The sequence below is a fragment of the Leopardus geoffroyi genome, chromosome A3 (genome assembly GCF_018350155.1).
Source record: "Leopardus geoffroyi isolate Oge1 chromosome A3, O.geoffroyi_Oge1_pat1.0, whole genome shotgun sequence".
In the NCBI taxonomy this organism is placed as follows: Eukaryota; Metazoa; Chordata; class Mammalia; order Carnivora; family Felidae; genus Leopardus; species Leopardus geoffroyi.
In genome coordinates this window covers 88,114,753-88,131,168 of record NC_059336.1, presented here as the reverse complement: position 1 = coordinate 88,131,168, position 16,416 = coordinate 88,114,753, and the positions used below count along the sequence as shown (strand labels likewise).

At 51.6% G+C, this 16,416-nt stretch overlaps 1 protein-coding gene across 26 annotated transcripts in view; it reads right to left on the bottom strand.

Annotated features, from left to right (window-relative positions):
• Window positions 1–16,040, bottom strand: part of DYSF (dysferlin) — a 225,993-nt gene extending 209,953 nt beyond the window's left edge. For 6 of the 26 annotated variants that reach the window (XM_045446438.1, XM_045446446.1, XM_045446444.1 and 3 more), the window contains exon 1: window positions 15,529–16,038. In XM_045446438.1, coding sequence (XP_045302394.1) covers window positions 15,529–15,616 — 88 coding nt within the window. In that variant the 5' untranslated portion in view covers window positions 15,617–16,038. Of the gene's footprint in view, window positions 1–5,776; window positions 6,046–15,528 lie in introns of those variants that run through there. The other 20 variants (XM_045446427.1, XM_045446429.1, XM_045446434.1 and 17 more) reach the window with 6 other exon arrangements.
• Between the last annotated feature and the right edge of the window lie 376 nt (window positions 16,041–16,416).

The following is a 16,416-nucleotide window of genomic DNA, read 5'->3' as shown; positions in this document are numbered from 1 at the left end:
AGCATGATAAAGATTCAAAGTATCAGGACAAAACCAGAAGGCAATGGCAACTGAAAGGAGAAAAGATAGCCCTGGCTTCCGCTGAAGGAAGATCTGCTTTACTTGTCAGCACAGATACCCTCTTACAAAAAGGAGGGGTAGACTCTGATAACTTTGATACTTGCCCACCATCTGTGCCCCAACCTAAACCTATACACCTCAGGAACTGGGCAGCTGTCATTGCCCCCCATTTCCAGAAAAGTCCTACTCTTCTCACCCTCAAGAACCCACCCTAATATCCATCTTCCTAAATCCTCACTGAAACCACCCTTTCCAGGAAACAGCCAGGAAGGGGGGACGGTAGGTAGATATACCGGCTGTGATAGAATGTACTCTGAGAGGGGTACTCTTTAAACCCAACAGGCCAGTCAGAACTGGGGACTATACCTGAAATATCTATGACAAAATGTTAACATCCTTAATATATAAAGAGCACTTGCAACTAATTAAGAAAAAGACAACCCCCACAAAAAAACTGGGCAAATTAAAAAGCAATTCAGTAAGAGGGGCACCTGGGTGGCTCAGTCAGTTAAGTGTCTGACTCTTGATTTCAGCTCAGGTCATGATCTCACAAGTTCGTGGGATTGAGCCCTGAATCTGGCTCTGTGCTGACATCGCAGAGCCTGTGAGACTCTCTCTCTCTCTCCCTCTCTCTCTGTCCCTCCCACCATCCCTCCCTCTCTCTCCCTCTCTCTCTCTCTCTGTCTCTCAAAAATAAACTTAAACTTCTTAAAAAAGCAATTCAGTGAGACATAAATGCAAGTAAGTAATAGGTAATAACATTGAAATATCACAAATACTATTTGAACCTAAGAAATGGTTAAAGATGATTGTTAAAGCATGATAATGTTTTGTGTTAGCAGGATTATAGGGAAAAAAGTTTCATACTCAGCTAATCAGAGTGTAAAACTGGTATAGATGTTCAGGAAAGCAATTTGGGAAATGCAGCAAAGCCTTACACGCATCTCTCTAACCTCTGACACAGACAATAGCAATGCCACTTCCAGTGTTTACCCAAAGGGAATAATTAAATATGTTAATAAAGATTTAATCAATTGGGGTACCTGGGTGGCTCAGTTGGTTAAGCGACTGACTTTGGCTCAGGTCATGATCTCATGGTTCGTGGGTTCAAGCCCCACATCGGGCTCTCTGCTGTCAGTGCAGAGCCTGCTTCAGATTCTCTCTCTCTCTCTCTCTCTCTCTCTCTCTCTCTCTCTCTGCCCCTCCCTGTGCTCTCTCTCTCAACAATAAAGAAACATTAAAAAAAATTTTTTAAATAAAACAAAGTAAAATAAAATCAGGCTTCACTGAAGCATTAGCACAGCCATTTAAAAAAAGACTTAATCACTAGGATATTTCCCACAGTGACAGTATAACTTAAGCAATGGATATAAATATAAAAAATTTGATATAACCGAAATATACATCAATAGGGGGTTGATGAACTGAATTAGCGTGCATCCATGTAATAAAATACTATGCAGACATTTTTAAAAGACGTGTAAAGGATTATTTACTGACAGAAAAATGCCCCTGTTTCATTGTCAAGTGAAAATGTAAACATTCAAACATCTGAAAAAAGATATCTGGGATGGGACTATCTCTAGAGAGGAAGGCAAGGGATCTGGGAATTGTGATGGAGGGGTGAGACTGGCAAGGTTCTGTTCCTTGTCCTGGTCATACACATGGATAGTCCCTTCCCCATTTATTCATTAAAGCTGGGTGTCTCAATCTTGTCACTATTAACATTTGAGGCTGGATAACTCTTTCTTATGGGTATTGTGGGCCAGTCCTATACACTGTAGGATATTTAATAGCATCTCTGGCCCTTTCCCACTAGATGCTAGTAGCACTCCAACCCCCCTCCCCAACTCGGTGGTAACAACCCAAAATGTCTCCAGACATTGCCAAATGTGTCATGAGGAACAAAATCACCCCCAGCTGAGAACCAGTACATTAAAGCATACATTTACATTGTATGTACTTTACATGGGTGTTAAATTTCACACCTAAAATTGCTTTTTTGAAAAAGAGGAAAAACGAATCTTGGATAACTGATAACAAGTTGATTCAAAGTACCTGGATTTGGGGCCATTCATTACTTTTGCCTCATATATTCCTGCAATATATCCTTTTTAAGATTTTTATTTATTTATTTTATTTTGAGAGACAGTGCACACGCGGTCAAATTGGGGAGGGGCAGAGAGAGAGGAGAGAGAGAGGGAGAGAGAGAGAGAGAGAGAGAGAGAGAGAAAGAGAGAGAGAGAATCCCAAGCAGGCTCTGCACCAACCTGGAGATCACGACCTGAGCCAAAATCAAGAGTCAGACACTTAACTGACTGAGCCACCCAGGCACTCCTATAATAAATCCTTTTTTTACACTGAGTATGCATTATGTTCACAAAAAGAAAATAGAAGTTTATTTCAATGCTTTAAAGCCACTTTATAACGTTTAAAAAGCCAGATTCAGACAGCCCTGCAGCCCACATTCCCTATACAGCTGAGGCACACCAGCCCCTAAGAAGTCTTTCCACCTTCAGAAGTTTCTATAAGATCCCCCAGCCTCCTGCCCAGAGCCTAGAGACCAGCCCCCACCTCTGTGCTCCCCCACCCCCACAGGAGACAGAAGGGTGGGAAGGAGGAGAAAGGGAGAGGGGCCCACTAGAGAGACATAGGAAGGAAGAGAAGCCCTGACAGGAAGAAAGAAAGGGAAGGAACAGTGATGCCTGGGTGAAGCAGGGTAGAAATTCACCAAGCCAGGTCACAGGAGAGCACACCCTCAAGGAAATAACATGTCTGAGCTCCAAGGGAAGAGGGATCTGGTTTTGCTTTTGGCTGTGTCCCCAGCACCTTGATTAGCACCAGCACATACTAGGTGCTCAATAAATATTTGTTCGGTGAACTAAGTGCATGAATGAAGAGGCATAAATAATCACATTAGCCAGTGGAAAATGGGCAGAACAGAAGAGAGGCACAGATCATCAAATACTATAGGAAATGAAGCCGTTCATTCATGCAGATAATCTGTCAAACCTATCTGCCACAGCCCAGGTACCCATGGTAGTTTTAGTTAACTAATTAGTTAATTAGTACAGAACAAAGGAATGATAAGTATTCATTAATAACCTCCACCCTGAACCCATGAGAGAGGGAGAACCCATGAGAGAGGACCCAGAAAGTGGCCTCAGAGTCCAGCCTCCCAGAGCTCATGGTCTATTTCGGGAGGTAGGTCCTGAAATTACATCCGAGCCTGGAATGCCCTGGGAACAACTGCGGGGAAAGTGGGGCCGGCCAGGCCGATGCGTTTGGGGCTGCAAGTGGGAGCCAAGCAACCAGTGCAGGCTGGTTTCTCTGCAAGCAGGCCACAGTGCCCTCTGTGCCATGAGGGGATCAGGCTCTAGGCTTCTCACCCCACTAACTGCACATCTGAAACGTTGGAGAATTTTTAGAAACACCTATATCTGGGCCCCTCCTCCAGAGATTCAAGCGAAGAGGGGATAAGGAGGTTGGTAGCGGTCTTTTTTAAAGCTCTCCACGTGTTCTGTTGTGCAGCCAGGGTAGAGCACCCCAGCCTAAATGATCTGTAAATTCTGGGTCTGATTCTAATGGCCTCTGCCCCTAAGTGTCAACTCAGCCATGGACTGCAGTATGAATAGCCTCTGGGGTGGGAGTGGGGGAGGGAATGACATTAATTTCACATTTCACCACATCTCACATCAATTTCTCTTAAAGTATGGTTCCAAAATGTTCTGCATCAAGTAGATGTTAAGCGCTGAGTCTCAGACCTCTTGGACCTTGCTGGATCAGAATCCAGAGGATTCTCAGGCACAGCAAGTATGAGGACCACTGGGCCAGACTGCATGAGGCTTCAGGCACATCTGAAGGATGGTCAGAGCCTGGGCCAGAAAGCACATGAACACTACAGAGAACTGCTTTGTGCTCAGCACTGGGCATCCTGATAAATAGGACAGGCTGCTGCTCTCAAGCAGTCACAGCATTCTAAGCGTGGATCTGAGTGCTGGGCACAGGCTGGCTGGGGTGAGCACTCTAGCAGACCTAGTAAGATGCTGTACACACAGTGAGAAGAGACTCGTGAATGCCAGCGGAAGCCTGGGTGCCTTCTTGGAGAAGGTGGCATTGCAGCAGAGCTTTGAAAAACAATAGGCTTTGAACAGTTGGAGATGTTACATTCTATTGTATTTCCATTTTGCTAGGAGTTTATCAATGCAAATAAATAGTAAAGCATCACAAGGGGTGGGGGGGGGTGGTGTGAATACTGAGAGGACAGCCGCTGAATGGGGTACCTGGGCCAGGGCAACAGCCAACAGGGGCCTCAACAGATGTGGTCACCTTCCTGACCCAAGGGCACTGCCCACTCCAAGCACTCCCTGCCATGACCACTGACCTGGACACATGGCTTCCCCAGGTTTCCATTTCCTTATCTGCAGAATGGAGAGATTGGGAGTTACCACAAGACTGTTCCAGAACTAGGGGGAAAGAGCTGTGAACAGATCCCAAAGCATCCAGGAGACCTAGGCTTCTTTAGGCCCCTGGTCTCAAGACCCTTACAGAACTTCTTTTCCAGCCAGAGGTGGACCCACAATTTCTATAAGGGAATGGCTTAGGCAGATGAGCTAGCGACCTTGTCATGAAGTTGCATTTCATAGTAGGCATCCAGTAATGTCACCAGCTCATGAAAAGAGCAAAGCTTTCCAAAATGTGTTTACTTACATTTTTCAAACGAGGGATAAAACGTAAACTGTCCCATAACAAAGAATAAATGTATTTCTCACTTTGCCAAATCGTGTCTGCCGTCTATGGTCATTATTAGTTTGAGGAGCTTGGAGTCCGGATGGAGATCCTGGGTCAGAGCCCCCTGGTGCCCTCACTGTTTTCAAATCTCAGGAAAACACCGGCCACTTTTCCCTCTACTTTTGGTAAGAGAGAAACCCTCTCTCTTCTCCTTATTTATCTTTCTTTGCAGAACTGGGGTCCTGACTCACAGCCATTGTTCCTTCTCTTCATTTTAACATATCCTTCCTTTTCTCTTTCCCCCTCTTGGGACACCTCCTCCCATGAGAATGTCTACCTTAAAGGGAATGGGTTAAGGGTACATGGTGAGAAGGGGGGTTAGGAGTCCTTTGTTGCTCCAGAGAGAGAGACCCTCTCTTGTCTAAGCACCTCATGTAGATGCTTAGGCTCTTTGAATTCTGAAAAACATCCTTGACACCGCTCAAAATTCTGGCGTCAAGGCCATATCGCTCCTATTTTGTTCCTTTTCTTCCCAATTGAGGCATGGCGGATTCAATATGGCCAGTGTTCAATAAAGACGGGCGAATGAATGAATGAATGAAATAAAGACACAACTTCAAAAGCACACCATCTACACGCCCAGTTTGTAAGCGATCCTGATTCCTCTCTCTGTTCTGCACCCATCTTTCTTTTCTCACCCTTAGCCTCACTGCCCGGTAAAGGGTTCTCACATCATACCTCCGGGAACGGGTCTTAGAAAAGTGGCAACTATTACATACTATAGCACTTTCCGTTTTCCAAAACTGCAGAGCACTATGGTATTTATTATGCTCTGGTTCATCCTCCTCGCCCTCCCTGCAGGGCTGAGATTTCTGTCCCCGTGCCCTGGGCTAGGGTTAGTGCCGGAGCCGTGGCCGCAGATGCGGCCGCGCGCGGAGGGTCGGGCGGCACGGGCGCGCGGGTGCCGCGGCCAAGGGGCTCTCACCTCGGAAAGTCAGGCTGGCGACCGGGTCGCTGCGCCGGTCCTTCTTCACACTGGGGAGGTTGCTGGCCCTCACCAGCAGGCAGCACAGCATGGTTGGGCCGCCCCGGGCGCGCAGAGGCACGCGGGCAGGACGGGAGCGGGAGCAGGGGGCCCGGGCACCAGCGAGCGAGAGCCCGGCACCGCGGCACCCGCGCCAGAGGGGAGCAGTCGCCTTCGCTGCGCTTCCGCGAAGAAGTCCGCGCGCCCGGCCGAGGCCGCGGGGAGGACACAGGACACCCGCTGGGCGGACCGTCCCACCCCCGCCCGGCCCTAGCCCCCGCCCAGGCCCGCCCTGCGGGTGGCGGGCGGGGCGGGGCTGGGGTCAGATGGGCGCCGGTGGCTGCGCTGGTCCCCCTCGGCGGATACCCGCCCCGGGCCGGGAACGGAAGCGGCGCTGACGCGGAGCGCACAGCTGAGCCAGGCGCCGGCGACTCGAGCCCGGCGCTCTGCCCGCCGGGGCCGCAGCGCACCAGTGCCGACCTCGCGGGACGCCGCGGCTCTGCACCCCGCTGCGCCCAGCCAGGCTCCGCACGCCTAGGACGCCGGGAGACTGGAGAACGAGCGAAGGCGGGAGGAGGGGACATCCGGCCGCAAGAACGCGAGAGTCTGCGGAAAACTACCAGTTGCAGCGAGTGTGCGGAGCGGCGGGGCGACACGCTCCAACCCGAGCCCCCGGCTTCGCGCCGCCCGACCAATTACCCGCCCGCGGTGCCCAGGCGGCCGTTCTGGAAACACTCCCGGACCGGCCCGAGCCCTCGCGAACCCGCCCCTCAGCTTCTCCAAGCAGTCTGGGGTCGCTCGTCTCCGTGCGCTGAGGTGTTTAAATTATATTGCGTTCCCTGAAGCACACCGATCCACACGCTGCCCACTCGGTCCCCCTGCCACCGCCTCGACAGCAACCTCCAGGCCCCCTCGCCCCCTACAGCGGGGAGGAATTGAGTTTAGCGCGAGCCTTGAGTGCTTGTCAGGTCCTATGCAGCTGGTGGACTTCTCGACCACGGGAGCCCTGGCTTCTCGTCTCTACACCCCTACACCGCAGCACCTAGCACCGGGCAGGACACTGCCCCTCCTCCACCTCCTCACTGGTCCTTAGCCTAAATTCAGTGACTAGTCATCATTCTCCTGCAAAACCTCTCAACTCGCTTTCCCCTCTCTTATTTAGAGGCTCCAGCATTTTTCATGTGGGCAAACCATAACCTGGTGAAATCCAACTCTGCTTACTGCACCCTGCACCGAAGATGTTGGAGAATCACAGATCTAACCTGCCCCCACCACTTGATAACCGTGACTCCTAACTCAGGTGCACCCTGACTGCTACCCAGCAAGCAATCTTTCCACAGTCTCCTCAGAGAGGACTGTCATACTTCTCTCTCCCCAAACCTACAACACGCCAAGCCACCCTCACTCTGTTTGCTTCCTATTTACTGAGTATAGAACTTCCCCCAGGCTCCCAGGCTCCCAACCCCCATCAGCATCTGTGCCCAAATCCTCTGCCTTCTCTCCCATTTTTAATTGTTTTTCATTTTATTTATTTTTAGAGAGAGAGAGAGAGAGAGAGCGCGCGCGCGCGTGCTTGGGGGAGAAGCACAGAAGGAGACAGAAAGAGAATCCCAAGCAGGCTCCATGCTCAGCGCAGAGCCCGATGTGGAGCTCAAACTCACCAACTGTGAGATCATGACCTGAGCCCAAACCAAGAGTCGGAAGCTCAATGACTGAGCCACCAGGTGCGCCAACCTTCTCTCTCATTTTTTATGAATGAAACATCTATACTCCTAAGACCGGCTGGACACTTGGGCACTGGATCCCACCCCTTCAGTGACAAGTCTGAGGCTGTCTTCTCCCCAGCCTTAAAGGTTGCACCTTTTCTAGCTGGCTGGGGACTTCCTCCAGACTCTCCCACTCTCCCTGGGTGACCCCACTACCTTCATAATGAGGTGGACACTTGCTTCCTCTCCAACATTCAGACCTCCTTCATCCCTCTTAGCAGAACGCAGCTGTTCAGGTATGACCCCCCAGGCCCAGCTCCAGGTAGATCCTGATCTATCTGAGCCCATCTCCTGGCAACGGCTCTTGCTTTAGCACCAGACATACGTCCTGAGTTGTTCTCCAGAAGGGATGGGCTTTTACTCCGGAAACGGACAAGCCCAACTCCCTCCCCTGATTCTTAAGAATAAGGAAGCATGAGGATCCCATTGGCCTACCATCTCTGGGATGCAGCAGACACCTGTGGCAGCAGACCAGAGAGAAAAATGGTCTGCCTGGGTCTGAAATGACTCTGGAGCTGTACGCTGTATATGCACAGAACCCACCATGTCTCTGGATCCTACTGGGGCCTAGTACTCGATGGGAGTTCCCTCCAAGGGGGCATGTATTGCGAGGGAAGGTCACCCTAAGACTGTTAATTATTAAAGCCTACTTGAGGCAAGATCTCACTTACTTGAAGCTTAAATCTTCCTAGCTGACACCCATGACTTTGGTAGCATCTATGTGCCCACAGTATCCAAATGCCTCCACTGAGGCATTTTCTCTACTACCCTCTCCTGCCTGGGCCACTGCAGGGGCCTCCCAGCTGGTCACCTCTAGTCCATTATCTACACTGGGGCCAGGTGATCTTACGACAGATATGATCAGGCCTCAAAGGCCTCCCTTGCTCTTGGGATGAAGCCCAGATCCCTCACCTCCACCCACTGAGAAAGGCCACTCCACCCCTCACTCTCTGAGTCCCAGCTCCTATGGCTTCTCAGGTTTGGGAACGTGCTGAGCTCTCTTCCAACTTGGAGCCCTGCTGTCTCCTCTGCTTGTGAACGCTTCCCCTCTCTCTTTACAGGGCAACCCCCATGCATCCTCAGGCCTCAGCTTACATATTGCACCCCTGGGGAAGCCGTCTCTGACATCCTGGCCTAGGATGGGTCCCTCTGGCAAACAACTGGACAGCCGCACTTTTATTCTTGGCATTCATTGCAATTATAAGGAATAACTGTGTAATTACCTGCTCGAGGTCTAGCTGGATGGTGGGGTCAAGGAGGGGAGAGACCAAGGACATCTCAATCGGCCAGGTATTCCCAGTGCACAGTAAGGGCCGGCCTGCGGTTGGCGTAGTGGCCAGTGGACTTGGTTCCCCAGTGTCCTTTCCGCCCCATGATGAGATTAAGCCAGTGGTTCTCAAAGAGGGCAGTACTGCCCCCTGGGGGAGTTTTGGATATGATGATTTGGGATATTTTTTACTGTCCCAGTGATTCCAGGCTGTGTTCCTTTCCCCCAGCTCTCCACACCCCGCCACCTCCTCCTGCTTGAATCCATCAGAGGTAGCACAGGAAATCTGTAGGGGGCATATCTGATATTTCCAGAGGAATATTCCAAAGGACTCGTACATACAAACATTTGGCTTGTGTCCCAGCAACAGGGGCTCCACACGTCTGTTCTGTAAACCAGAAAAGCAGCAGCTGGTGGCCTGAGCCCCGGACACTTCCTGAGGCCCCTTTCCCATTCCAACCTCCAGCTTCCCAGCCTGGCTGCTGTTCACTGCTTCCTGATGAGATAACTGACTGTTCCTTTGGAGACATCATAGTGCAGCCTCGTCCTAAAGGGGGGTTCCTCCCAAAGGGACTTGTATCAGGAATGCAGTTCTCATGGACAGCCAGCTGGGCCCTCAACTTGTCGCCTTTCTATATGTTCTCCCCTTCTTCTACAGAAATGTTGCACAGTTTTACCTGGACACATGGCCACCCAAATAGAAACTAGATACGGCCTCACAACTAGATATGGCCATGAAACCAAGTGATGGCCAGCAGGGTACGAGCAGAATGTACAGAACTGTCTGATTGTATCCTTATAGGGAAGAGGCACGCCTGCCTGTGCTGTGCTACAGGTTGTGATGGTGAAGTCACCAACCATGTTGTTAAGGGGACCCCCGGGAATAGCAGAGCAACAAGACAGGAGGATCTGGTGCTAGACAGCCCTGTGGGTCAGAACCTTACTGGCCAGAACTGCCTAAACATCAACTAGGAGGTAAGTGAGAGAGACTATCGTGTTCACACCACCATTAGTTAGGGCTCACTAATAGCCAGGTTTGCACCCCACCTGAAGCTCAGGTACGGGACAGCTCCTCAGCACCCCAGACTACCCCAGTACCTCTGTGAAGGTGGTAGGGCCAGCTTAGGAGCCACTGAGAGGTAGCAAGGCGGTGAGGGAACCTGTTTTGAAGCTGAGTCTGCATAGCAAGCCCGGACTTTACTTAAGATGTCACGTTAACTGCAACAACATTTCAGGGCTGATAGAGATGAGGGGGAAGGGACTAGAGTTCTCCTCGATTTGCCCCATTGCCCCATCGGTGTATTCACAGATAGGTGCTGACTGATAATCCCAAGAGAGAGGAGACTGGCTGTCTGTTATCCCAAGAGCCCAGGACTAAGGTCTCCAAGATTGAATGAAACACCGTGCTTCGCACACTGTCATTGGTGTCCCCTGGGGGTGCATTCGGCCTACAGACCTATTGTCTTTGAGCAACACAATGTTTTGTAACAAAATAATACCTTAATTAAACATCAGGAGGTTTCTCCTACAAATCCGAATTTATAGCTTCTCTTGAAAAATCAGAGAAGCTGGCACATGGGCACAAATTCTCTGCCTGACAGTGCCTACCTGGCACCTGTGCAGAGAGCCGTGCACTCTCAGCTCACTCCACTTGCCACCACTTACCCAACGCGCACGTGCTTTTCCTTCTGACCTCATCTTAGTTACACCACCTCCCAGGCTCCCCTAAGCGTGTGAGTTTTTGGTCCCTGCCCTCTTCTGTCACCTATTAGGGGTCCTACCTCCCTGTCAGTCGAAGAAGAGGTACTTCTAACTGAGATTCTTCTTGTTGCTGGAGTTGGGCCGACTGGTATCTTCTGGCTCAGGTCTCTCTTTTTACCAAGGCCTGACGTGGGGTGACCAAGAAGCAAACACACCTTGCCCCTCTGCTCAATGATACCAACCTTGAGATGAAGACTCTGCCTATGAATTTACAGGATTCCTTCAGGGCACATGTGTCAAGGTCCAAGAACTTCCAAGAGTATGGACGGTCCAAGGCATCCTTCTGCCCTCTCCCCTCACATTCACTGAAGGATACTGCTCCATTGATAGCCCAATCCAAAGCTGGGACTGAAAGGGCACCTGTGTATCCACCAAGGGTGTAGAATGTACAGGCAGCAGTGACTCTGGCCATGGCCATGATCATGTGACTTCCTGGGCAGAACCATCTTGTAGTGGGAACAATCAGATGGTCCTGGGCCTCCATCCCAGTCCACCCTTTTCTAGCTGTGTGACCCGAGGCATGTGACTTGATCTTTGAGAGTCTGCTTCCACTTCTGTGAAATCGAGAGAATGATACTTCACAGAGCTGTTGGGAGGATTCAAACTGAACGATAGCCCTTCCCGCACAATGGCTGGCGCACAGTAGGTTACAGTAGATGTTAGCACTCTACTGGCTAACGTTTCATTCTAATGAAGCAATTTGGAAAGAGATCAGCATACAGAGAGCTGAGATTGAGCATGACTTTGACCTGGGGAGAGGCACCGAGAAGGTTTGTAGGCTTGAAGGGTCACCAGAGGAATATTTGTTCCAAGAAAGACCTACCATCACGGTGATGGCTGTGGCCAGACATCAGGCAGGTGGACAAATGCGTTCAGCTCAGAAGGGGCTGCTCCAGAGTGGGCAGCCAAAGGAGATAGGACCAGGGTCCCTTGAGGCAGAGGGGATGGCCACTCACCACTGAGCCCCTTGTGCCCAGTGTGATGCAGCTGATGATAGGAATGACCAGGCAAAAAAGATAGTGACAGTCTTCTTGGATGTGTGAAGTGATTTCCTTGTACATGTACAATGCATGTTAACTATAATAATTATTATAATAAATATATATATATAATCATATATAATATTAGTAATAATAGCTAGTATGCATTGAGTGCCAAGAGACTGTGTCAAAGAGACTGGACTCCAGGGTGTGAGCAAACCTGGGTTCAAATCCTGCCCCTCCACCTTTTACTGCTTGTCTCTTGAAAATCAAAGGTAATTATGACCCAAAGGAAATCGTGAAGCGGTGAAAGATGGAGCTCTGGAGCCAGATTGCATGAGCTCGATTCCCAACTCCACTACTTACCAGTGTATAACGTAACCTCTTTGTGCCAGTTTTCTCATCTGTAAAATGGGGGTGATAGTTGCTATTATATATGGTTGCTAGGAGGGTTAAGTGTTTACATACAAGTGCCTGGTACAAATTATAGCTGGAACATGATGTAGCTCACGGTTAATGAGTTTTATTTAGAACAGTGCCTAGCACCCACTAAGCTCGGTATCAGTTAAATATGTCTCTTTCAAAGATTATTTTTTTGAGAGTGACAGAGCGCAAGCAGGGGAGAGAGAAAGAGAGAGACAAAGGGTCTGACGTGGGCTCTGTGCCAACAGCAGAGAGCCCAATGCTGAGCCTGAACTCAAGAACCAAGATCATGATCTGAGCCAAAGTCAAATGCTTTGACTGAGTCAAAAGCTGAGCCACCCAGGCGTCCCTAAATATGTCTCTTTCAAAGGATTGTTATGGGGTTTTAAAGAAACAGCAGCTGAAAACGGTACATTGTTTGTACTTAAATGAATGCCCATTCTCTCTCCTTGTGATGAATGTACATTTTCAAAACCAGAATCCTCCATTGATTAGTCATTTGTCTTATATTGTGTGCCCTGCAGCCTTGCACTGCCCCCTACTTTGACTCAGCCCCATGCCAGGTACCCCAAGCACCCCCCCACCCCCACCCCACCCGTGCTGGCTCAGACTCATGGTGCCTGGGTGTGGGCAGCACATGGTATGCTTATTCATGAGCCATGGATGCTGAGAACAACAGAGGGCGGTGAAGAGGGGGGTGGGGGTGAGGATGGGAGGTGCTTTAGCCCCTGTATGACCTTGGCCAGGCTCTTGCACTTCTCTGGGCCTATTTGTTCATCTCTAAAGAGGAAAAATATCCCTGCCTTTTGGCCTCACAAAGCTGCTGTGAGCATGACATGAATTTATGTGTGCACAGAGGTGTCATTATGGGATATTATAATCAGGTAGCCAAAGGAGGAGCTTTATGGGCCCAACACCTAAAGGGTCTGGCTAACTGGTGAGGGACTACTCCCCAGAAGGGTGTTTGGCTCTGAGTAGTGATAGTGTGTCCCTGAGACTGGGGCCTTCTGTGTAATCATTCGCCAGCTTGGCTCTGGCTGGGAGGAGGGTGAACAGGCCTGAATGCGGCAGGGAGGCCAAATTTGGACTTGGGTTAAGAGCAGAGACAGTGCAGGAGGTGGAATGTGTCCAGGGCTGGGGGAGGGAGGGACTGCATTCCCGGTGACTGGGAGTGTGGGCTCACCAGCCCCCTCTGGGGGCACTCACTGTCAGCGCAGACAGCCTACTTCCTTTCTCCCAGGGAAGGGGAGACCACCCAGGGGAGCCAGGCAGCAGGCAAAGGGCAAGGCTGCAGACTGACATCACGCAGGTGGGGGGAGGGGCGAGTCAGGGACACCAAGGGAGGATGATGGATGCGGGATGGGGAAGATGGCCCCACAGACAGCCCTTGGGGTTGAAATAATGACAGGAGAGGAGCCACACCAGCAGTACTCCTGTGGGTAAAGCACTTCAGGGGTTAGAAAGTGCTTCCCCATACATTATTCATTCTTTCCTTTCTCCTACTAGATTTCAGGGCCTGGCATGGGTAGGGGAACCATGAATTATGAGACAAGTATGTATGTGTGTGTGTGTGTGTGTGTGTGTGTATGTTTGTGTGTGTGTGTGTGTGTGTGTGTGTGTGTGTGTGTGTGTATTAGGGGTGGGGGAGGGTGGGAGAGGTTGTAATCAGGGAAGAAAAATCTGGTTCAGGCTGAATGGACACCAGAGGAGACAAGACCCCTGAGAACACAGGCAGGGCTCCATGGTGGCCCCCCTTGAGGTTCTTTTATGCATTGGACAGCTCTAGAGGGTGCCATTTGCAAAGCTTGTTCAGCCCTTGGCCTAGGGCACTGTGATGGGGGCTAGGGCACTGGAGCAAGAGGCAGCTATTCAAGCACAGGGTTTCCCCCTCCCTCCAAGATGACAGTACCCTCCTTCCCCTCAGCTAGGGGGATATTCACGGTGGGTATGATGCTCCCTGCAGCTGAGCAACTAGGAGCCCTGGGCCCTTCGTGAGGCTGCTGGCCTGGCCTGACATGCCCAGTGCTGAGGATGCAGAGGAAGTGTGGAGGCCCCCCATTTGTGCCTTTGTCTTTCCCCTGGAAACACCTGGATAAATTTCATTTCCGGAGAAAACTGTGGGAAACTGGTGGAGAACAGGTCAAAACAACACGTTAGCAAAAAAAAACAGCTGTAGTGTCACCTCCCACTCCCCTTCTATCCCTCCTTTTGGCTCAGGCTGCTTCCCAGGTCACAGGCTCATTCAGTGACTCCTCCTTGAGAAGCCGCAAATTTCACATCCAGGAGTGTGTGTGCACATGCACCTGTTCTGACATGTCTTTGTGTGCTGTGGTGGACACACGCCTTCTTTCTCTGAACCTCTACCCCTTGGAACATCACAGATGTCATATGCAGTCCTGGGTGTACATGTGTCTCAGAACACATATGTACATAGGCATCGGGCGTCTGGGAACAAACAGGTATATCCAGGAACTCACGAAACTGAAAAGGGAGGTCTGTTGGATGTTATGATTTCTGAGGGCCTGAGATGAAGCCAGGTCTCTGGGGAGAAGGGAAGTGACAAGTAATAGAGACTGAGAACAAACCCACTGGGTTGGGGCTGGGGGCTGGACTCTCATACGCTTGGCTCGGGTCCTTCCCCCCCACCCCCCAATGGCTCTAAACCTAAAGACCCAGCGGGGTAGACCACAGCTCTGGCTTGACTGTGAGGGCAGTCCCAGGAAGCAGATTGGGCCTGGTCCTCATTTCCTGGAGAAAAAGTTCAGTCATGACCATGGGAAGACTTTACTGTGGGAGGTCCCAATCTGATAGGGGAGTAGGCTCCTCTGTTCAAGGATGATGAAGATACCACTCCCTAGATACCACTCCCCAGATACCACTCCCCAACAAGCTCCAGTCCGGTGGGAGGGGAGGGGAGAAGGGAGAAAGTTCCTAGAGGCTGGTGCTGGTGTCAGCCCTGCCAGCTGCTAAATTTCTCCCATCCTGTGCGGAAAGCCAGAGTAGGATCCCTGGACAGGAGAGCGGTGCCTCTGCCCCCAGTGGCCACCTGCCTGCCAGCCCAGGCTGTGATAGAGAGCTGAGGCCTCGGAGAGCAGCCAGGCCCAGGCCCGGGGAAGACAGCAGGGCTATAAATAGGCCTGGGACCCAGCCTTCGGTGGAGAGGAGGAGATCCCCGCAGTACAGTGCGGGAAGACCTCTGCTAAGAGACCCAGAAGAGTGAGAGGAGAGGTGCTGGCCCCAACTTCCAGGCCCACTTTAGCCCCAACCTGGGTTCAGCTTCCAGGATCCAGAGAAGCGCTGCTCAATCACCTCACTCATTGCCTCAGTTTCCCTCTGGGTCGCCCCTTTCTGAGGATGTGTGTCTTTCCAATACTCAAAGTCAGTCTGGCTGGGGCGTGGAGTCTCTTCTCTCCCATCCCCGTGCCCTCTGGGTGGAGGTCTGAGGTGTCCCCTCTCTGACCAACCCCCCCCCCCCCACCCATCCCTCCGCCTGGCGGGGATGCAGGCCCCTCCTACCTGCAAACACCGCTGAGCAGTAGGCATCGCTGATATCGGTGTCTGGGGTGTGGACGTTCTCAGCGTAGAGGATGAAGACTCTCAGCATGACTGGCGCGAGAAAGGGCCCCGTGCGCCCAGGGCGCGGAGAGGGCTGGAGAAGGTCGTGGAGGATCTAGGCGCAGCTCGTGGGTCTCCTCACTGGAGAAGGCTGGAGGAGGGAGGCCGTTTGGGATCGCTGGCTGCCGGCTCAGATCTTCTGCTCTTAAAGAGGAACAGGCCAGCCCCGGGCTGCTCCAGTGGGCTACACGCGGTCCTCGCACCCTCTGCGCTTACCAGCTTGTCAGCAGGCGCTCTGAGAACTGGGGCTTCTGCTCATCTTCCACCCCCGCCGCCCTACCCGGCTCGGCCGAGCTGTAATTCAATGCTCCGGCCGCAGACTCTCCCAATGACAAGGCATTTTGCACCTGGCTGGGGAAGAGCGGACTGGGCGGCGGCCGCGATGGCGGAGGGCTGGCCCAGGGCTCAGGACGCCCAGCGCAGTCCAGATCTCGCTCCAAATGGGAGAAAGGCTCTGCCCCTCCCCCGACCTTCCACCCCCGGCCTCGCTCCTCGCCAAGTCTGTCGCCTCCTCCCGACGCGGGGATTTGAGCACTCCCGGTCGGTCGGAGTCAGCGGGCCGCTCTGAGGACCAGTTGGGGAGCAGGCGCAGGGACTGCGCTTTCCCGAGAAGCCAGGAGCTGAGGAATTTCATTGACCGACCTGGTCTAGCTGCCTTAAAAACTCTTGCTTACCGACCCCTCCCCCCCCCCCGCCCCCCACTTTCTGGCTATAAAAGCAACATCTGGTACCTTTAACACAAAAGCATAAAAGAAAGAAATCTCTGAGTCTGAAAAAAATAGTATTAAC